General features: G+C 40.4%; 1 protein-coding gene and 2 non-coding genes across 3 annotated transcripts; 2 read left to right on the top strand and 1 right to left on the bottom strand.

The window, feature by feature from the left end:
• The first annotated feature begins 5,429 nt into the window (after window positions 1-5,429).
• On the top strand, window positions 5,430-5,536 carry LOC117280611 (small nucleolar RNA R71). Its single transcript, XR_004511147.1, has one exon. It is a non-coding gene; the product is annotated as a small nucleolar RNA R71 (small nucleolar RNA).
• A 13,785-nt stretch (window positions 5,537-19,321) lies between these two features.
• Window positions 19,322-19,796, bottom strand: LOC104115842 (uncharacterized). Its single transcript, XM_009626564.1, has 2 exons — window positions 19,544-19,796; window positions 19,322-19,452 (listed from the first exon to the last, which is right to left on the bottom strand). The coding sequence occupies exons 1-2, from the start codon at window positions 19,794-19,796 to the stop codon at window positions 19,322-19,324; spliced, it is 384 nt and encodes a 127-aa protein (XP_009624859.1).
• Window positions 19,797-21,046: 1,250 nt separating this feature from the next.
• On the top strand, window positions 21,047-21,153 carry LOC117281360 (small nucleolar RNA R71). Its single transcript, XR_004511979.1, has one exon. It is a non-coding gene; the product is annotated as a small nucleolar RNA R71 (small nucleolar RNA).
• The last annotated feature ends 2,924 nt before the right edge of the window (window positions 21,154-24,077 follow it).

Consider the following 24,077-nt stretch of genomic DNA (forward strand, 5'->3'; position numbering starts at 1 on the left):
ATCATATGCAGACTAACTACAACTTGTAAAGTCAGTACTTTTCTCTATATAAGTATTTTGGTCGTAAGTGTTTGTTCTACCAGAAAAGGTGACCTAACTGGTGGAGGCTACATGTAGGAGCTTCCTATGGACTGGTGAAAGTGAGATATAAAGGAAGGCACTTATAGCATGGGATAGACTTTGCTTTCCCAGGGCTGCAGGGGGCCTCAGTATCCTGGATATATATGTATGGAACTTTGCTCCTATTGGGAAATTGTTGTGGAATGTTGCAGGAAAAAGGATAACTTTTGGGTCAAATGGATTCACTCTTACTATATAAAAAGAGGCACAGTGTGGGAAACAAAAGCTACTCAAGCTTCATGGATGGTGTAGGAAATTTCCAAAACAAGAGCAGTATTTGATCAAATAGGATTAACTGAAGATGAAGTAGCAGCTATGAACAACTATTCAACCAAGAAGGTGTATGTGCTTATTCTTGGAGATTTCCAGAAAATACCATGGAGAAGATTGATATGTAACAATGTTGGATTACCTAAGTGGCTGTTTATTCTGTTCCTGGCATTACATAGGAGACTCCAAACAAAAGAAAGAATTGCTTGCTGGGCTAATTTAGATGATATGGACTGTGTCCTATGCCTGAAGAAAAATGAAGACATTGATCATTTATTGTTCTAGTGTGAATATGCAAAGCAAGTATGGTCTAAATTGTTGAAATGGCAAGGCATCACTACGAATGCTAGTAATTAGCAGCATGAAGTCACATGGGCAATGTAACATGCAAGAAGGAAAACTGCAGATCAAGAGATATATCGGATGACTTTAGCTGGTGGAGTATACCACCTGTGGCAAGAAAGGAATGCAAGGATCTTCAAGACTCAACAAAGAACTGCTGATCAAGTGATAAAGCAAGTGATGAGAGAGATACATCAAAGAGCACGTAGAATGCATAGGCTAGATAGACACATGTCGTTACTAAATTTCTATCCATAGAGGTTGTTTGTGGAGCTAAAGAGTGTTGGCATCGATGTCCAGCAAGTTTGGGACTTAATGTCCAAACTGCTTGTTTTTGATTTTCGGAGTTGTACATATCTTTTTGAGTGGTAATATAAATAGTTAGTTACTAAAAAAAAATGTATTAGGCCGCGTCAGACCATATGGTCAACAATATTACACTCAGTTATCAATTTTTGTGACCATACTTTCTTTGAAAAAGTAAGGTTCCCATCTAAATCAATGCTTTACCCCAAAATTTGCTTGGGATTAAAATCTTTACGGTGTGATTATAAATGCTTTGAAATTGCAGTTATCAACTGCTGTGTGATTAAGCATGTTGTCACTATGAGGGAGTCCAATTCTAGTTCAATTTCTGTGTTTCCTTTTAGGAGACACCGTTCAGTTTCGACCTTAATTAGCAGCATAGGATATATAACGACCATATACTAGATAACCTGATATATATATAGTTGTAAGAATTATTCTTATAGGATCTATAGTTTGTTATTTGTATTTTAATACATGTGATACATCTTGTAATTCTCATCCGATCCATTAACGGAAACTTTCACATAGTTCATTTGTAGTACAAATACAAATTAATTGTTGGTACAAGCTAATATATTTTATTTTGCCTTCCTCTCGGGCATTGCTTCATTCTTTGGACACTAAGAAGAAAGATTCGTACTTAAATAAGCTATGCCCCATGAATTTGCCAATCTTGCAGCGCTGCCGAGTTCCTTAAAGTTTTCAGATTTTCAGTGATAATTGAGCCATCATTTTATATGAGCATATATCGACAGTGCAAGGTCTGTCCATTTTTGGTTTCTTAACACTAAGGGCAGCAAAGATTTCCCTTGTTCAGTTGTTCTATATATTAAATAATTTTTCTGGTCAATCTAGTTCTTTTCTTTCTTTGTATGTAGTATGATCAATTCCCTTGTGGTTGTCCTTGCAAAGGTTTACTAATTTTGCCCGAAACAATATTGCTTATTATTGCATGCATGCAACTTATAGAGTACAGAAATTAAAATTTGCAGAGCACTTTAATACTTAAAACGCAAGCATCATACCTTAATTTTGCCATTAAAGGAAACGATAATACACTTAAGGTGCAGCATTTCTTTGCTGCAATTCTTTTGCCTTCACGATATATCATCTTCCCACCACAATTTGATTACATTATTTTTAGTAGTGTAGGTAAGAAAAGGGAAATTTTTAGATTTCAAATGGTGATTACAATGAGCAATCAAGGGGCGTAGCCACCACCGTGTCCACCACCTTCACCACCTCCAGCACCTCCTCCATATCCACCAGCATGCTCACCTCCTCCAGCGTAGGCTCCACCTCCACCGGCACCAATACCGCCACCACCGCCTCCATATGCTCCTCCTGCACCACCACCGGCTCCTCCTCCACTACCGTATCCACCAGCTGCTGCTCCTCCAGCATAAGCACCACCGCCGCCACCTCCATGCCCACCTCCACCACCATATCCACCTCCTGGTGCCCCACCAGCACCATAGCTGCCATCACTGCCTCCTCCTGCGCCTTCAACATATCCACCACCATGTGCTCCACCTGCAGCTGCTCCGCCGCCACCATTGCCTCCACCACCTCCAGCACCATAACCACCACCAGGTGCTCCTCCAGCACCATATCCGCTACCACCACCTTCACCACCACCACTTGCATGTCCAGCATCGTGTCCTCCACCAGCATAGCCATCTCATGCTCCACTTCCACCTCCACCTCCTCCAGCATATCCAGCACCATGCTCTCCTCCAGCTGCATAGCCAGAACCACCACCGGCTCCGCCTCCACTGCCACCTCCGCTGGCATAACCATGGTCAATAGATATCTGATTGTACCCCGAGTATCCATCCAAGAAGCAAAAATGAGATCTCCCTGCCAATCTATCTAGCATCTGATCAATGAACGACAATGGAAAATGGTCTTTTCGGGTGGCCTTATTCAATCTTCTGTAATCCATACAAATTCTCCATCCCGTGACTATTCTCGTTGATATCAATTCATTGTTCTCGTTTTACACAACAGGCATCCCACCTTTCTTTGGCACATACTGAACTGGGCTAACCCAATTACTATCAGAGATGGGAAAAATAATTCTCGCATCTAACCACTTGATCACTTCCTTCTTTACAACTTCCTTCATGTTAGGGTTCAACATTTTTTGATATTCTCTGGAATGTTTGTGCCCATCTTTCAGTAGAATTTTATGCATACAGAAGGCGGGCTGATACCCTTAATGTCTGCAATGGTCCAACTAATTATAATCTTTCACTCTTTTAACACCTTAAAAAGTTGTTCTACCTGCATATCTAACAAACCATATGAGATAATAACAGGTAAAGTCGAGTTAGGTCCCAAGAAAGCATATGTAAGGTGAGATGGTAGCGGTTTCAGCTCCAATTGTGGTGGTGCTTCAATCGATGGCTTGGCTGGAGGGGTCTTTCTTTCTTCAGAGTGTAAAGGCTCGAATTCGAGCTATCTTTTCCAGTACCCTTGCCCTTGAAGAGCCAACACCCATTCCGCCAAGTCCTCATCATTTACTTCTTCTAAGTTCATAAGGCAGGCTGTTAGAGGGTCTTTTGCATTAAGTGCCTCATCATCTTCCTCCATGATTACATCCACCGTGTCTAACAAAGAGCGATATGCAAACTCACTGGGTCGCTGCATAGACTTTTGCACATTAAATGTTATTTCTTCATTATTCAGCCTCATCTTCAGCTCCCTAGTTTCACAATCAATTAGAGCTCTTCCTATGGCCAAGAACGGCCTTCCCAAAATTATGGGAATCTTCTCATCAACCTAGCAGTCCATAATGACAAAATCTGCTGGAAACATGAATTTTCCAACTTGCACAAGTACATCGTCAAGTATACCTGATGGTCTTTTCACCGTTCGGTCAGCCAGCTGTAGTAATATGGATATGGGCCTTGCTCTTCAAATGCCTAACTTTGTATAGATAGAAAATGGCATCAGATTTTACACAATGCTTTGGCGAATGCATAGCTACCTATGGTGCATGGAATTGTGAAGATTCCAGGGTCGGATAGCTTCTCAACTATAGGTCTTATCCCAATAACACTACAGGTTTGTGTCAATGTGACAGTTGCCAAGTCTTGAAAGTTGAACTTACGAGACATCAAGTCCTTCATCATTTTTGCATAACCGGGCATCTCCCTCAAAGCATCGATTAGAGGAATATTTACCTGAATTTTCTTCAGCATTTCCATGAACTTTTTATACTGCTCATCCTTCTGATATTTGGCCAACCTCTGCGGGAAGGGTGCTGGAGGTAGCTTCTTTCCTGCAGCTTAAGTTAGATCCTGCTCAGGCACTTTTTTTAAAACCTTCTCTTGCACTTTCTCAGTCTCCCCCGCAACTTCTTTTTCCTTGTTTATTTCCTCTTGGGCTGGTTGCACTCTTCCTTTTGTTAGCCCAGTTGACTCATCTAACTCAATTGGAACTAACACAAGTGTTTCAGTTGACCGGCTCTCACGAGCAATTTCTTGCTCTAAATCAAGATCTCTACCATTTCTCAAGCTCACCACCATAAGCAGCTTCGGGCCCTGCTCTCTTGGATTGACAAGTATGTCCGCAGGTAACGTCCCTTGAGGACGATTGTTAAGGGCCATGTATATTGCCCTAGTTGAATCTCAATGCCCTTGATAGTCGAGTCGTGTGACACTACCTTTTCTTGCATTTGGTGGACCTTTTCTTCCATTTTCCCGCTGGCCCCAATAAGTTGTTGCAACATTCCTTTAATTTCAGATAACCCGTCATCCTTCCTCACTATATGTTATTGTTGAGGTTGTTGATAAGTTATCTACTGATTTTGCTGGTTGTATCCTTGTTGACTTTGGTAAGGTACTACTTGACCCTGTGGCCGTATAGCTCCAAGATTGCTGGTGTTATTGTACTGTTGTTGTGCTGGTCTATACTGCTGATTTTGCTACCCCCAATTCTGACCACCTTACCTCTGGCCTCGATAGTTGCCCACATAGTTCATGTTCTCTTGATAGTTTTGGTTGTCACATTTACCACTCCACGAATACACATATGGTTGGTTAATGAATGGTGTACGTAATCCCCCATTAGTCGTGTCAACTATGTGTACCTGCTTCTGGCCTGATTCATCAATATTCTTGGTGAGGATACGCATTTGCTTCATTAGAGTGGCCATATTCTCGTCTATGGAATTGTTCGGGTCCAATGCTACTAAGTGAACTATAGGGGTGATTGTGGAGTCTCTTGTCATCTATCCCGAGTTTTGAGCCATTTTATCTAGCAGGACCTTACACTCTCTAAATGACTTGCTTAAAAATTCTCCACCTGCTGAAGCATCAACACTGGCCTTCAAACTGTCCGCCAATCCCATGTAAAACCGTTGTCCCAACATCTGATCAGGAATGCCATGATGTGGACACTTAACCAGCATACCTTTGAATCTCTCCCACGTTTCTTGTAACGTTTTAACTGGTTTCTGCCTGAAGCTCAATATCTTATTAACATGCTTGGCAGTCTTATTGGGTGGGTAGAACTTATTCAAAAACTGTTTGACTAATTCCTCCCAAGTTGTGATGGAATTTATGGGGAGCGAATTAAGCCAAGTTTGGGCTTCTTCTGTCACTGAGAATGGAAATAACAACAGTCTTATTGCTTCCGGTGTTACATTTGGTTGCCTTTGCGTGACACAAATCGACCAAAAAATTTTCAGATGCTCTTGTGGATCTTCAATGTAAGACCCGGAGAACAGTTCCTTATTTTGCAGTAGATGTAGCATGTTGTTTGTGAGTTGAAATGACCCCACTTGTATCTGAGGGACTATAATTGCAGTTGCCAAATTTTTAGTGGTGGGTTGTGCCAAATCATACAAAGCTACTTCTGATACAAGAGGTGCCATACCCTGATTGTTCGGGTCATTCACATTGTTTCGATTGTTTTGATTATCCAAAGCGTCACCCATATCCGGTTCAATTTGTTCTCTTGGGTGATGTTGTTGGTTGTCCTTCTTGTTTGCACGATTTAATGCCTTGAAAGCTTTCTCAGGATCTGGTAATACTTCAAACAATTCACCAGTTCTTGAGTAGTTTCTAGGCATACACCTATAACACACAAGACTACAAATGTTAGAATTTCAATGTAATGAATAAAAATGGAGAAAATTGACTAAACTAAGAATCCTATCAATTCTTATAGTTGTAATTAGTAAACTATTGCTTCCCCGGCAACGGCGTCAAAATTTCATCACGCCCAACTATGCCTCCTAAGAGATCTACCGGTCATTGCAAATATAATCCGGTTTACAAGTCCGGAGTCGAACCCTACAGGGAAATAATGTGTTAATTATAACTAATAGTTTTGCACGAATTCAAGTAATCAACCTTCAGAAATATTATATAAAAATTTGAGAGTTTACTAACTAAGATCAAAGTAATTAAAAATGCAGTAATTTATAACTAACAAGGCAAATATTGTAGACAAGATTTGGAAAAGTCTAAGGTTATGATTTCCCCTATTGTCGGAATCTTCCCCGCTATATTTTCTATGAATTTGCCTAAATATTCTCTAACAATCATGAGTACTTTGATTGTCGTAGCTCTCTCTCGAGCAACTACCACAATATACTAGACGTATTCTCTCGAACTACTCTAACCGGCACTAATTCACCACTCACTACGATCGCACCAAAGTTTCGTTATCTCTAATCCCACTATCGATCTCTCAACTACGTTAGGAGTGATGTTATTCAACAACTACCTAAATGTGTACTCTATCTCGATCAATATACACACTAAATGGGCCCAGTTAATTGAGAGCTCTTCAATTAACAACAATGAAAATATAGTTGAACAAGTAGAGAAAAATCAAAGGCAAATCTATATTAAATGTAGTAAAAAATGATCCTCCAATAGGTTCCATCAAACCTTAGTTAAAAGAGTTTAGATACTCATAAATACAACAACAATCAACGTAATGTTTAAAGATATGAAACTACAAAGTAAAGAGATGAAGGAAGGAAAAACTCGTTTGATTCTTGCTTCATAGTGCTTGGCATCCTTTTTCTTCTCCAAAATCGTGTCCAAACCTAAGAAATAGGTTTAGAACCCCTTTTATACCTGTTGGGGGCGTGTAGGGTGAACCCGTCCTTAGCCGTTTCGCTTGGCTCCTGGCGCCAGCCAGGACAACGAAATTTTTCACATTCTGCCTTGGTGTTTTGGTTGGTGCCTGGCACCAACTCATACTCTCTCCAAATTCTTCTGTTTTTACTTCACTTTGCATGCAAGCTTATCAATTCACTTTAAATTGACTCCTACACATATAAACACCATTATTACGCTCGAGTCACAAATATTTACACTAAAGTTAACAAGATTGAGGTATAATGTAAGGCAAATTACATGCGAAAACATGAATTTTTAGCCTAACATCAGGAAGTCAGAACCATCTGCCACTTGATTTACTTCTCTAAATCAGTGATTTACCTCAAAATTTTGGTTGGGGATTAAAATTTTTGCGGTGTCCTCTATAAATGCTTTGAGTTTGCAATTAACTGCTGTGTAATTAAGCATATTTGCCACTATGAGGGAGTCCAATTCTAGTTCAATTTCGGTGCTATTTGTATTTTATATATACATGTGATACATTTCTTGTAATTCTCATCCATTAACTGAAATTTTCACATAGTTCAATTGTAGTACAAATACAAATTAACTGTTGATACAAGCTAAGATATTTTATTTTGCCTAATGCCTTCCACTCGGGCATTACGTTGTTTCTCTTATTAATATTTCCCTTGTTCAATCGTTCTATTTAATATTTTTTCTTTTCAATATTGTTCTTTTATTTCTTTGTATGTATTATGATCAATTCCCGTGTGATCGTCCTTGCAAAGGTTTACTAATCTGCCCAAACCAATATTGCTTATTATTGATTGCATGCAACTTATAGAGTACAGAAATTTGCTGACCACTTTAATTAATAGTACTTAAAATGCAAGCATCATACCTTAATTTTGCTATTAAAGGAAACGATAATACACTTAAGGTGCAGCATTTCTTTGCTGCAATTCTTTTGCCTTCACGATATATCATCTTCCCTCCACAATTTGATTACATTATTTTTTAGTAGTGTGGGCAAGAATATGGAAATTTTTAGATTTCAAATGGTGATTAGAATGAGCAATCAAGGGGCGTAGCCACCACCGTGTCCACCACCTTCACCACCTCCAGCACCTCCTCCATATCCACCAGCATGCTCACCTCCTCCAGCGTAAGCTCCACCTCCACCGGCACCACTACCGCCACCACCGCCTCCATATGCTCCTCCTGCACCACCACCGGCTCCTCCTCCACTACCGTATCCACCAGCTGCTGCTCCTCCAGCATAAGCACCACCGCCGCCACCTCCATGCCCACCTCCACCACCATATCCACCTCCTGGTGCCCCACCAGCACCATAGCCGCCACCACTGCCTCCTCCTGCGCCTTCAGCATATCCACCACCATGTGCTCCACCTGCAGCTGCTCCGCCGCCACCACTGCCTCCACCACCTCCAGCACCATAACCACCACCAGGTGCTCCTCCAGCACCATATCCGCTACCACCACCTTCACCACCACCACTTGCATGTCCAGCATCGTGTCCTCCACCAGCATAGCCATCTCCTGCTCCACTTCCACCACCACCTCCTCCAGCATATCCAGCACCATGCTCTCCTCCAGCTGCATAGCCAGAACCACCACCGGCTCCGCCTCCACTGCCACCTCCGCTGGCATAACCATGGTCACCTGCAGCTCCATATCCACCACCTCCACCGGAACCTCCTCCACCACCACCAGCATAGCCTCCAGCAGCAACACCACCACCAATGCCATGGCCTGCACCATAGGCGCCTACCTCACCCCCAACACCTACATGATCATAAGTGAGGAGTGTTCTAGCAGCTGAACATATTCCTATACCCAACAACAGAAAGAAAACAATGTTAACAACTTTAAGCTTCGCCATTGCAATGTAGTTGAATGCTACAAAATCGACTTGGGATAGAATGCAAGAATCGGAGGCTATTTATAGATGTAGAAACGCGTCTATATGCACAAATCACATGCAAAAGAACAAAAGGAAACTCCTTTTGTCCCTACAATTAAGTGGTCCACTTCACTAACATCCTCACAGAATTGACATCATTTCGTCTTAATTCAATCTCTACTCCAAGTAGACCAGCTAGTGTGCTTGTGCTGTCTCCCATATTCGTTAAGTATACAGTATAAATATTTCTTAATTCTTTATTTTTGATATATCTCGTAGTTGGAACTTGGAAGCCCGACTCAGTTTCCTGAATTCCTCCCAAACTAATTATATATTTTAGTTCCACTTAATCGAAACGGTTCTTTATGTTTAATATACTTTATTCTGTGTCACGTTCTCTAATTTTGAATTGGAAAAATGTGATGCGTCATTGAATTAGGCCGATTAAGATTAGAGTTCTTATTCAACCGGGGCTTGCTAATTTTTGAGCTTCTATGAATTTAACTTATATGCACTTGTGGTAAAAATATATTGCCCAATATTTACACTAAATCAATTGATGCATGATACATTATTTGTTCAATCATTCGATATTCGAAGTGACTGGTCCGACTAGTTCAGATTTGCGATGGCAGATTGATCACGCTCAACTATGCCTTATAAAAAGGACTAAGCGGTCGTTGCAAATATAATCCGGTTTACAAGTGCGGAGTAGAATCCCACAGGGGAATAACGTGTTAATTACACTAATATTTTTGCATGAATTCAAGTAATCAACCTTCAGAAATATTATAAAATAATTTGAGAGTTTACTAACTAAGATCAACGTAATTAAAAATGCAGTAATTTATAACTAACAAGGCAAATATTGTAGACAAGATTTGGAAAAGTCTAAGGTTATGATTTTCTCTATTGTCGGAATCTTCCTCGCTACATCTCCTATAAATTCGCCTAAATATTTTCTGCCGATCGTGAGTACTTTAAGTGTCGTAGCTCTCTCTCAAGTAACTACTACAATTTACTAGACGTATTCTCTCGAACTACGCTAGCTGGCACTAATTTACCGCTCACGACAATCGCACCAAGGCTTCGTTATCTCTAATCCCGCCTTTAAACCCTCCATATCGATCTCTCAACTATGTTAGGAGTGGTGTTGTTCAACAACTTCCTAAATGTGCACTCTCTCTCTCTCGAGCAATTTACATACTAAATAGGAAGAGTTAATTGAGAGCTCTTCAATTAACAACAATGAAAATATAGTTGAACCAGTATAGAAAAATCAAAGACAAATCTATATTAAACGCAGTAGAGAATCATCCTCCAATAGGTTCCATCAAACCTTAGATTAAAGAGTTTAGCTACTCATAAATACAACAATCAACATAATGTTTAAAAATATGAAACTACAAAGTAAAGAGATAAAGGAAGGAAAAACTCGTTTGATTCTTGCTCCACAGTGCTTGGCAGCCTATTTTTTCTCCAAAATCATGTCCAACCCTAGAATAACTCATTTGGGGAGTATTTATGTCAATCCCTCGGTCCAATTTTGGGGTTGGATCTTTTAACCCGCGACTTTAATTACCGTGCTATAGACCTCGCGAAGCCTGGTCTATAGCGCGGTCGACCTGGCTATAGACCTCGCGAAGCCTTGTCTATAGCGCGGTCTACCTGGCTATAGATCTCGCGAAGCCTGGTCTATAGCGCGGTCGACCTGTATATAGACCTCGCAAAGCCTGGTCTATAGCACGGTCAACCTGACTATAGACCTTGTAAAGCCTGGTCTGTAGTACGGTTTGGATACTTGATGCTTTAGTGCTCGTTTCTTGTATTTTTGTCCTCTTTTTGTGCAATTTTTATTTGATGATTCCTTCCGATGTTCCTACACATAAAACAATATAATTTAGCTTAAATATCGCACAATAACTCATTAGACCAAAAAAATATAGGGCAAGTAATATGCTAAAAGTAAAGCATTTTGGCATCACATCACCACCCCACACTTAAACGTTGCTCGTCCTCGAGTCAACCACCAATTCCTAGAGCACTTTTATTTTCTTTTAGCACATCCGAAGCACACCATACCTATGACTATGTTTGATAGCAACAATTAAACTTTAGCATATGTCTTCGACACACATTTGCCTTTACTTTATGCCATACTTCAAATCTTTATTCAATAAAAGGACAACATGTTTCTAACAATCCTAACCTCACAAACCTACTCAATATCACAATGCATTCATGGCTTGAACACTTAACATTATAGAGAAATCTAATAACGTCACCTATCCCTTGCAAAATCATATGCCCTCACAACAAGAACAAGAGAGTAAGTTGAATTCACACATTCAAATCAAATGCTCAAATATGTTTTAAGGATTCTCATATATCAAAGAAATTCCTCACTTTCACAAAGAAGTCACATGCATGCACAAAGTACTATAGGCTTGCCCATTATGTAAACCTATACTAATGTAGGCTTGCTCGATCCAAAATCAATTAGGACTTTTTATGGTTGTAATGTTGGCTTAATGACGGATAGGATAAATTTAGGAATAATGAATAACCCTCCTAAACACTTTAACACATCACATAATTAACTTTAAGCGCAAATTCTTTAATCCATTTCAATTTCACAAACATTATCACCCCCAAAAATATTTTCTCTTTCTTTAAGCATCACATTAATTCATATACACTAGCAAGGATAAGATATGTTTATTTTTCTTTGCTCCATTTTTTTTTACTCTTCCTGCTAGTGGTGTATTCCTTATAATACAAGTACACCTTTCTTTCTTCCATTGGTTTCACTCAAAAGCCACCCAAGTTTCATCATTACTTTTTTTACTGCTCATTTTACAATTAAAGTGCTTTAAGAGGTAAAAGGATCAAAACAATGATAATTAAGAACAAAGGGGTATAGGCTTGTAATGTGATTGCCAAATAAAAATTTATAGGCTCAAAAGGGTTGACTAGGGATAATTGTTTTTATTGTGGTAAGCATTAAGTTCAAACAAATCAAAGAAAGCCTAATGTCATTTTTCAAACCGAGCAAAACCTAAAATTTCGCTTCAACTCACATGCCGGGCAAGTTCTAGACTCTAATGCATGACAGAGACTATATAATTTCTCACCACACATGGCATATGACTCACTAAGGACAGTTCCATTCCTATTCTCAAACAACTGTAAGTATTCACAGAGCCACAAAATATTAAGCATCAAACACAAAGTGACACAAGCCAAGAAAATGAGATATAGGCGTCAATAAACATGTTATTACTCAACAAGGCATAATAAATATTTTCAAACCATAGGGAAGGTACTACATATGTAGAGCCTAAATATGCTACTATCAAATTAGTCAAAGACGCCTAGCATTTCTTATTATTTCATTTCCTTTTTTTTATTTCCTAAATTCTATTCTAATCTAAAGACAAAACAAAAACTACTACCCGGTTTAATTACATCCCGTGGAAAAGAACCGATGCACAAAGAAAAACCACGAGGGATTATTACTATCTACAATTATCTACAATATATATATATATATATATATATATATATATATATATATATATATATATATATATTTATTTATTAGACTTAAGTCCCTCAAGAAAACTGCCTAAGAGATCCATCGTCGGGAAAAGTCCAGTCATTTCATTTTTTTTATATATATTTTTTAAAATATTAAATAAGGGTAAATACGAAAATAAAATAAACATTAAACACACAAACTAATTAGTTTATCTAATATTTACAAATGACAGAGAATACCTTCCACCCCACACTTAGATCATGCGTTGTCCTTAATGCATATATAAATTCATAAACAAAATAAAACATGTAAGGTGGTTGGAAAAACTCCCTGATCAGACATCGTATTCGCCCCCATCATCGAAGGCTCTATCTATATCTGTCCAGTCCTCATCCTCTTCTCCCTCGGCATCATCATCATCATCCTTGTCGGACTACTCTGGCTCGGCCTCAGAACATACTGGTGTGTTGACATCCTCATCATCTGGGAGTCGCTGCCCATCGCCAAGCTTAACTAGTTGTTGCGCATGAGGATTTAGCGGATAACGCTCCTCCAAAGTGGCCCTCTCCTCAGTAGTGGCCGGCCTTTCCCCAATCCGGAGCTGTAAATCCATCATCCCATATAGATGTGCCATAAGACTGTCTTCTCGAGCATAGCGCTCGACACCTGTCATTGTGGCCATGGCATTCTCCTCTTTCACCCGTATGCTTGTGATGTCCATTAGTCTGAGGGGTGGTGGAATGACTTTATCAAAATCTCGCTCCTCCTCCACCTCTTCTTTGCGCAGGTACTGAGTCAATATGTTGGCAAAGGACAATCTGTCAATGCGCTTGCTTTTTCTCACCTGGGACATCTGGTAGCGCATTAAGTGGCCCACATTCACTTTCTGGCCAGTCATGAGGAAGTACAACACGCATATCCTTTCACGACTTATAGGAGTCTCATGATTGCATGGTAATAGTCGTGTGTTGATCAATTTCAGCCATACCTGAGCTTCCGGCTTCATTTTTTTCTTAGGAAATTTCCTATGGCGTTGGGTCTTCTTGTCACGAACCCAAGCAACCACAGAATTGACCCCACAGAGAGTGTGTCTTAATGCCGGATATGTAGGACGGGTGATGAAGTTGTCCAAGGGTTGTTGTGGAACATCCGAAGCTCCCAAAAAATTGCATATAGTTGTTGCCGAAAAATTGATCAACCTACCTCTAATAGGCACCAGCTGCTCAGGATCATTCAGATCAAAATCGGCATAAAATTCAAGAACAAGGTTGACATTTATATCCCCGGTGTTGCTGAACACGTAACTTAAGCCAAGGTCGTGAGTACCTTTCCAAATTGAGTGGTACTTAGCTTGTAGGTGCTCATCATGAATAGCTGACTCGAGATGTATATGTCTCGGCCGACAAAGCTTGTACCAAGCCTTGGCAGATTGAGGTATGGTCTTCAATCCAAATTCTTATTATCCCTCAGGCTGTGGGCGTGTGGCTGCTATAGCTGCAACTGCTTGCAACCCTTCAATTTGGCTTGAAGTGGCCTCCCCACCTTTTCTCTTTTTCTGTGGAGGTCTGGAAGAAGCCTTGGCCTTAGTCGGAATAGTAGCCTTGCCCTTGTCTTTACCATCGCCTTTTTTAGAAGGCATAGTCGTACCTACATAAGTGATTGTTCCTCAGTGATAAAGCAGATGAATCAATTCAAAACATGGTCTTATGACTCCACACTTAAGAGTTCACTACATGATGTTCAACCATTTTGAGGCTACTCATACTTCACCTATTTATTTTAGCATGAGAATAAAACAATCGCAAAATGGTGTTTACCACAATTGCTATGCATATTGCTACTGTTTATCCCGCCTAAACTTGCAATTTGGAGTGTTGCAATGCAACAAAGCATTAGTCATTACAATCCCGAAGAGTAGAACTCCATTTGGGCCAAGAATGCCTTTGAGGCATTTCGACAAACACTTAGCGTGCACTAGTGTTGTCAAATTGATTGTAGATATGAGGGATTGCCTCACCCTCTCCAAATCGGCTTGGGAATTTTATATTATCACCATTGTACACAACAACAATACCAATCCTATGGGATTTATGGGATTAGGGTGAGCAAGCACATTGTTGCTTTGAAGATATGCACAAAATGGTGGAATTGCATTTCTTTAACTAAATTAGAATTTTGGATACAGGAGAGAGTTAGAAACATACCTTAGATGCTTAGGAGGATTGAAGTGTTCTTCAAATGAGGCCCCAAGTGATTGAAAGAGATGATGAGCAACGTCTTCAATGAAATTTGTGTATGAGGGGAAGGGAAAAGGGACGGGCAGTGTATTGTGTTGAGTGAGGTGTGTGTGTGTTTGTGTAGTGTTTTAACAGAAAGAAGTTAGAAAACAAAGTGATGTTTTAATATAAACAAGTTAGAAAACTAAGTCATGTTTTAATATAAACAAGTTAGAAAACTAAGTGATGTTTTAATATAAACAAGTTAGAAAACTAAGTTTAAAAAATATTAAAACATGTTACCTGGCGAGGAGAAATACTTAGCGATCTTAGAAGCAGGCGACACGAGCTTCTTATCGCGCGGAAATGCTGGTGACGCGAGGGCTACCGCGAGGTGGACCTTGCTACAACCCATGCGACGCGAGGTCCATAGCGAGCTGGTTTTCTGGCTGGCGAGGTCTGATGCGAGGTATTGAAAAGCAAAGAAAACTTACCTCGCGATAGCCCGCTCGACGCGAAGCAAACGCGAGCTGGACCTCGCGGTAACCCGCGCGACGCGAGGCTAACGCGAGCTGTACCTTGCGATTACCCGCATGACGCAAGGCTAACTCCATATCTCGTTGGGCAAGCTCCCAAGCGAGCACTGGACAGTAGGATGTGAGGTTCATGACGATCTCTGAAGCTGAGTTTTACAACGAAAATGAGGGATGGCCAATGAAACCAATAGCTAGCAAGAAACATGGATGGCGAGGATTTCAGCAAGCAAAGGACCGTGCGAGGCGATCTCTAACGCATGCTGAGAACCTGGCGACACGAGCTCACAGCGAGAAACTTACATGGCGACGCGAGCTCCTTAGCTACCTGCAAAGAAGGATACGCGAGGCTTAACGCCAGGATTATCTCACTGTTTCCCTTGCGATGCGAAGCTGCCGCGAGATTGGTCTCGCTATAACCCTCGCTGGGCGAGCTCTATAGCACGCTGAAGACTGGGTGACATGAGCTGGAAATCACGCTGGACAGCAGGCGATGCAAGTTGTGCAGCAAGGTGAAATGTTTGCGACGCGAGGTTTGCTTCCAGGTGCGCTGTGCATTAAACTGGGTGTTGCGAGGTATGCAACGTCGTTTGGAGCGTACGCATGTAATTTTTATTTCGTTTCATGAACAACTCCAAGCGCCATAACTTTCCATCGTGCTCCATTACCTGTTCAGACACCAAGATTTAATTTAAAACTTGTTAGTGCATAAAACAAACAAAAATTTATAGTTAAGCTAAAATAAACTATGAATTGGGTTGCCTCCCAACGAGCGCCTGATTTAACGTCGCGGCATGACGCATGTGATCAAACTTAAGGTTCACTCAATAATTAAGGCTCCTGTAAATGAATCACCGATACAACATTTTCCTCATTCATGCCAAGATAATGTTTCAACCTTTGCCCATTAACTCTAAACCTGTTCGTTTCATCCTCGGATTCAATTCTACAGCTCCACTCGACAGTACTTGCACCACTCTAAATGGTCCCGACTACCTAGATTTCAGCTTACCGGAAATAGTTTTAATCTTGAATTATACAACAACACGACATCTCCAGGTTTGAAAATCCTTTCTTGAATATGCTTGTCGTGCATGATCTTCATTCTTTCCTTGTACAGCCTGGTGCTTTCAAAAGCATGGTAACAGAACTCATCGAGTTCATGAAGTTCTGTGACTCTACTCATACCAGCGACCTATGCTCTAGCTCCACCAGTAAGTGACACACCTTTCCGAACACCAATTTGTACGGTGACATACCAATCAGAGTTTTGAATGCAGTGCGGTAGGCCCATAGTGCATCATCCAATTTTTTCACCCAATCAGTCCGAGTAGCATTTACAGTTTTGGTCAAAACACTCTTGATTTCTCTGTTTGGCACCTCAACTTGACCACTTGTTTTGTGGGTGATACGGAGTGGCAACCTTATGGTGTACGCCATATTTTTCCAGCAACTTTGCGAAGGTTCGATTGCAGAAGTGAGTTCCTCCATCACGGATGATCACCCTTGGAGTTCCAAATCGGGTGAAGATATTTTTTCTTAGAAAACCAATAACTCCCTTTGCATCATTTGTTGGGAGTGCTACGGCTTCTACCCATTTCGAGACATAGTCCACTGCTACGAGTATATACTTGTTTTTGTATGAGCTGACAAATGGTCCCATAAAGTCGATTCCCCATACATCAAATACTTCTACTTCTTGAATTAGGTTCATGGGCATCTCATGTCGATGAGAAATATTCCCCGTCCTTTGACACTTATTACAGTTTTTTACCCAAAAGTGTGCATCTTTAAACAACGTCGACCAATAGAAGCCCGACTCCAAAACTTTAGCAGCTGTCCTTACTCCTCCGAAATGACCTCCATAAGGCAAAGCTTGACATGCCTGCAAAACAGAAGCTTGGTCTATCTCGGGAATACATCTCCGGATCATGTTATCAATACAAATCCAAAACAAATATGGTTCATCCCAGAAATACATGCGACAATAACGAAAGAACTTTTTTTCTGCACAGAAGACAATTCACAGGGAACAATACCGCTTGCTAGGTAGTTTGCAATGTTTGCATACCATGGCACTTCCTTAAGGCTCGTGGCTAACAGTTGTTCATCCGGGAAAGTCTCCATGATCTCTTCCACCTCAATCTTTGTTTCAACTCCTTCAAGCCTGGACAAGTGATCAGCAACTTGGTTTTCCATTTCTTTTCGGTCACGAATTTCCAAGTCAAACTCTTGCAGCAGTAGAACCCATCGAATCAGGCACGACTTTGCTTCCTTTTTATCAATTAGGTACCTGAGAACAACATGGTCAGTATAAACAATTACCTTCGAGCCTATCAAGTAGGACCAGAATTTGTCAAATGCGAACACCACTGCTAGCATCTCTTTTTCTGTCACTATGTAATTCAGTTGGGCTCCATTCAGTGTTCTACTTGCATAGTAGATTGGATGCATGATTTTATCTTTTCTCTGTCCAAGTACTACTCCCACGGCATGGTCACTTGCATCACACATTAGCTCAAATGGCTGCTCCTAGTCGGGTGCAACTATGATAGGTTCAAACACTAGCCTCTTCTTCAATCCTTCGAAAGCTACCCTACAGTCATTAGAAAACACAAAAGGGTGATTTTTTTCAAGCAATTTACACAAAGGGTTAGCAATCTTGGAAAAATCTTTTATAAACCGCCTGTAAAAACCGGCGTGACCAAGGAAACTTCTTATTGCCTTGATGGAAGTGGGTGGTGGTAGCTTCTCTATTACATCAATCTTGGCACGGCCCACCTCAATGCCTTTACTTGACATTAGGTGTCCCAAGACTATACCTTCATGTACCATAAAATGGCATTTTTCCTAGTTCAGCACCAGATTAGTCTCCACACATCTCTGTAACACTCTTTTCAGATTTCTAAGGCAATCATTAAAAGAATTTCCCAACACCGAGAAATCATCCATGAAAACCTCCATTATATCCTCTACCATATCTGTGAAGATGGCCATCATGCACCTTTGGAATGTGGCGGGTGCATTGTATAGGCCAAACAGTATTCTCCGAAAAGCGTAAATGCCATATGGACAGGTGAATGAAATTTTCTCTCTATCCTCGGGGGTAATAGATATCTGGTTGTACCCCGAGTATCCATCCAAGAAGCAAAAATGAGACCTCCCTGTCAATCTATCTAGCATCTGATCAATGAACGGCAAGGGAAAATGATCTTTTCGGGTGGCCTTGTTCAATCTTCTGTAGTCCATGCAAATTCGCCATCCCGTGACTATTCTTGTTGAGATTAATTCATTGTTCTCATTTTGCACAACAGTCATCCCATCTTTATTTGGCACACACTGAACTGGGCTAACCCAGTTGCTATCTGAGATGGGAAAAATAATTCCCGCATCTAACCACTTGATCACTTCCTTCTTTACAACTTCCTTCATGTTAGGGTTCAACCTTCTTTGATGTTCTCTGGAAGGTTTGTGCCCATCTTTCAGTAGAATTTTATGCATGCAAAAGGCCGGGCGGATACCCTTAATGTCTACAATGTTCCAACCAATTGCATTCTTGCACTCTTTCAACACTTGCAAAAGTTGTTCTACCTGCACATCTAACAAACCAGATGAGATAATAACCGGTAAAGTCGAATTAGGTCCCAAGAAAGCATACCTGAGATGAGATGGTAGCAGTTTCAGCTCCAATTGTGGTGGTGCTTCGATCGATGGCTTGGCTGAAGGGTTTTTCTTTCTTTCGAGTGTAAAGGCTCGAATTCGAGCTCTCTTTTCCAATACCATTGCCCTTGAAGAGCCAACACCCATTCCACTAAGTCCTCACCATTTACTTCTTCTAAGTTCATAAGGTAGGCTGTTAGAGGGTATTTTGCATTAAGTGCCTCATCATCTTCCTCCATGATTACATCCACCATGTCTAACAAAGAGCAATTTGCAAACTCACTGAGTCACCGCATAGACTTCTGTATATTAAATCTTATTTATTCATTATTCAGCCTCATCTTTAGCTCCCCCATTTCACAATCAATCAGAGCTCTCTCTGTGGCCAAGAATGGCCTTCCCAAAATTATGGGAATCTTCTCATCAACCTTGCAGTCCAGAATGACAAAATCTGTTGGAAACACGAATTTTCCAACTTGCACAAGTACATCGTCAAGTATACCGATGGCATTTTCACCGTTCGGTCAGCTAGTTGCAGTAACATGGATATGGGTCTTGCTCTTCCAATGCCAGCTTTTTATAGATAGACAATGGCATCACATTTATACTTGCTCCCAAATCACATAATGCTTTGGCAAATGCATAACTACCTATGGGGCATGGAATTGTGAAGCTTCCAGGGTCGGATAACTTCTCAGCTATAAGTCTTGACACAACAACACTACAAGTTTGTGTCAATATGACAGTTGCCAAGTCTTGGAAGTCGAACTTGCAAGATATCAAGTCCTTCATCATTTTTGCATAACCGGGAATCTCCCTCTAAGCATCAATTAGAGGAATGTTTACCTGAATTTGATTCAGCATTTCCATGATATTTTTGTATTGTTCATCCTTTTGATATGTGGCCAACCTCTGCGGGAAGGGTGCTGGAGGTCGCTTCTTTTCTATGGCTTGAGTTAGATCCTGCTCAGACACGTTTTCTAAAACCTTCTCTTGCATTTTCTCAGTCTCCTCCGCAACCTCTTTTTCCTTGATTATTTCCTCGTGGGCTGGTTGCACTCTTACTTCTGTTATCCCGGTTGACTCATCTAACTCAATTAGCACTGGCACAAGTATTTCAGTTGACCGGCTCTCTCGAGCAATTTCTTGCTTTAAATCAAGATCTCTACCATTTCTCAAGCTCACCGCCATAAGCGGCTTCAAGCCCTGCACTTTTGGATTGACATGTGTGTCCGTAGGTGACGTCCATTAAGGATTATTGTTAAGGGCCATGGATAATTTCCCTAGTTGAATCTCAATGCCCTTGATAGCCGAATCGTATGACACTACATTTTCTTGCATTTGGTGGACCTTTTCTTCCATTTTCCCGCTGGCCCAATGAGTTGTTGCAACATTCCTTTAATTTCAGATAACCCATCATCCTGCCTCGCTATTTGATGTTGTTGAGGTTGTTGATAAGTTAGCTGCTGATTTTGCTGGTTGTATCCTTGTTGCCTTTGGTAAGGTACTACTTGACCCTGTGGTCGCACAGCTCCAGGATTGTTAGTACTATTGTACTGTTGTTGTGCTGGTCTATACTGCTGGTTTTGCTGCCCCTAATTCTGACCACCTTGTCTTTGTCCTCCATAGTTTCCCACATAGTTCATGTTCTCTTGATAGTTCTGGTTGTCACTTTCACCACTCCACGAACACACGTATGGTTGGTTAATGCATGGTGTACATAATCCCCTATTAGTTATGTTAACTATGTGTACCTGCTTCTGGCCTAATTCATCAATCTTCTTGGTGAGGATACTCATTTGCATCTTAGAGTGGCCATATTTTCGGCTATGGAATTGTTCGGGTCCAATGCTACTGAGTGAACTATAGGGGTGATTGTGGAATCTCTTGTCATTCATCCCGAGTTTTGAGCCATTTTATCTAGCAAGACCTTACACTCTCTAAATGACTTGCTTGAAAATGTTCCACCTGCTGAAGCATCAACATTGGCCTTCAAGCTGTCCGCCAATCCCATGTAAAACCGTTGTCCCAACATCTGATCTGGAATGCCATGATGTGGACACTTAACCAATATACCTTTAAATCTCTCCCACGTTTCTTGTAATGTTTCACCTGGTTTCAGCCTGAAGCTCAATATCTCATCAACCTGCTTGGCAGTCTTATTGGGTGGGTAGAACTTATTCAAAAACTGCTTGACTAATTCCTCCCAAGTTGTGATGGAATTTATGGGGAGCAAATTAAGCCAAGTTTGAGCTTCTCCTGTCATTGAGAATGGAAACAACATCAGTCTTATTGCTTCCGATGTCACATTTGGTTGCCTTTGCGTGACACAAATTGACTGAAAACTTTTCAGATGCTGCTGTGGATCTTCAATGTAATACCCGGAGAACAGTCCCTTGTTTTGCAGCAGATGTATCATGTTGTTTGTGATTTGAAATGACTCCGCTTGTATCTGAGGGACTGCAATTGCAGTTGCCAAATTATCAGCAGTGGGTTGTGCCCAATCATACATAGCTGCTTCTGGCAGAAGAGGTGCCACACCCTGATTGTTCAGGTCATTCACATTGTTTCGATTGTTTTGATTATCCAAAGCGTCACCCATGTTTGGTTCAATTTGCTCTCTTGGGTGATGACGTTGTTTGTCTTTCTTGTTTGCACGATTTAACCTGCGACTTTTAATTACCGTGCTATAGACCTCGCGAAGCCTGGTCTATAGCGCTCGACCTGGTTATAGACCTCGCGAAGCCTGGTCTATAGCGCGGTCTACCTAGCTATAGACCTCGCGAAGCCTGGTCTATATCGTGGTCGACTTGGTGATAGACCTCGCAAAGCTTGGTCTATAGCACGGTCAACCTGGCTATAGACCTTGTAAAGCCTAGTCTGTAGCACGGTTTGTATACTTGATGCTTTGGTGCTCTTTTCTTGTATTTTTGTCCTCCTTTTGTGCATTTTCATTTGATGATTCCTTCCAATATTCCTACACATAAAACAATACAATTTAGCTCAAATATCGCACAATAACTCATTAGAACAACAAAATATAGGGCGAGTAATGTGCTAAAAGTAAAGCATTTTGGCATCACATCACAGACACACTATGTTTTTTTTTTAAAAAAAATTTAAACCATCCACCCGGGTTTTCATCTCCCGTAGTGTTGGGTGATTTGGCATTGCACCTACCCTGTTTATCTATTAGAAAAATAGTACAAAGGAGGAGGACATTTAAACCAAAAACCTCCCATTAGAGCTGTGCCAGCAGATACATTAATGGCTAGGCCTTACTTATGTCTAGTGCTTGCGCACGTAAAAGTATAATAAATAGATACTATGAGGGGATGTGAGTTTAGCACATCAATAGCTCTTCCTTTAACATTTAGGGAGGAAAATAACCTTCTCACTGAGTGTAGTAGCATGTTTGGACAAAGCGTCGGCCACTTCATTCCCTTTTCTGTAACAATGCTTGATCTTGATACCATGTTATTGCACTTTTTGTTCTATTAGCATAATGTCTTCTTTAAGTCTTCATGGGGTATTATATGTCCCTAAAATCATGTTGACTACCATAAGAGAGTCGAATTATAGGTTGAGTTCTTGATAGTTATGGTCACATCACCAAAGTATACCAAATAGAGCCGCTTGCATTTCAGAATAGTTGTTAGTTAATAAATGCACTGGTGAGGAGAAGGCCTTCACCATGTGTCTATTTCTAGGTAGTAATAATCCCTTGTGATTTTTCTTTGTGCCTCGGTTATTTTTCATGGGATGTAACTTGAATCGGTAGTAGTTTTTATTTTTGGAGTTGGATTTAGGGAATAAAAAGGAGGAAGAATGACGAACCTAGGCACCCTTGACTTGTTTGATAGTAGCATATTTAGGCTTTGGCCTGTGTAGAATCTTTCCTATATTTTGAAATTTTTCATGATGCCATGTTTAATTGGATAACATGTTATTGATGCCTATGTTTCGTTTTCTTAACTTATGTTCACTTTGTGCTTAATGCTTAATATCTTGTGGCTCCGTGAATACTTGCATCAATTTGAGAGTTGAAATGGTACCATCCTTTATGAGTCATGTGCCTTGTGTGGTGAGGTTTTTGTAGAGTCCATATCACTGTACTTGTGTCTAGAATTTGCCCGGTATGTGAGTTGAAGCGAAATTTTAGGTGATGCTCGGTTTGAAGATTTTAGGCCCTCTTTGATCTTTTCGAGCTGTAATATTTATCATAAATAAAATCTATCCTTAGTTAACCCTTTTGAGCCTATAGACTTTTATTTGGCACCCACATTACAAGACTATTTCCTTTTTGTTCTTAATTGACATTGTTTTTATCCTTTTACCTCTTAAAGCACTTAACTTGTAAAATGAGTGCTAGAATAAGTAAGGAGGAAACTTGGGTGGCTTTTGAGTGTAACCAATGAAAGAAAGAAATGAACACTTGTGTTATAAGAGATAAACCACTAGCGGGAATTACAAAAGAAAAAAAAAATCTAAAAAAATATGTGTAAGATAAATAAGTACATCGTGTCCTAGCTAGTGGGGTATAAATTAAGGTAATGCTCAAAAAAAAAGGGAACGTTTTTGGAGGTGATCTTATTTGTGAAATTGAAGTTGAATTGAAGAAATTTGCGCTTAAAGTTAATTTTGTGATGTGTTAAAGTGCTTAGGAGGGTTAGTCACTATTCTTAAATATATCCTACCCGTCCCTTAGCCCACATTACAACCATGAAAAAGTCCTAATTGATTTTAGATCGAGCGAGCCTACATTAGTAGAAATTTATATTAAGGGCAAGCCTATGGTACCATTGCATGCATGCGACTTCTTTGTGAGAGTGAGAGATTTCTTTGATATATGTGAGTCCTTAAACTATATTTGATCATGAGATTCGAATGTGTGGGTTCAACTTAATCTCTTGTTCTTGTTGTGAGGGCACATAGTTTCACGAGGGATATGTAACATTATTAGACTTCTCTACAATGTTGAGTATTCAAGTCATGAGTGCATGGTGATATTGAGTCGGTTTTTTGAGGCTAGAATTGTTATGAACATGTTGTCTTTGTCTGAATATTTTTGAAGTT

Source organism: Nicotiana tomentosiformis, chromosome 6, assembly GCF_000390325.3.
Source record: "Nicotiana tomentosiformis chromosome 6, ASM39032v3, whole genome shotgun sequence".
Lineage (NCBI taxonomy): Eukaryota > Viridiplantae > Streptophyta > Magnoliopsida > Solanales > Solanaceae > Nicotiana > Nicotiana tomentosiformis.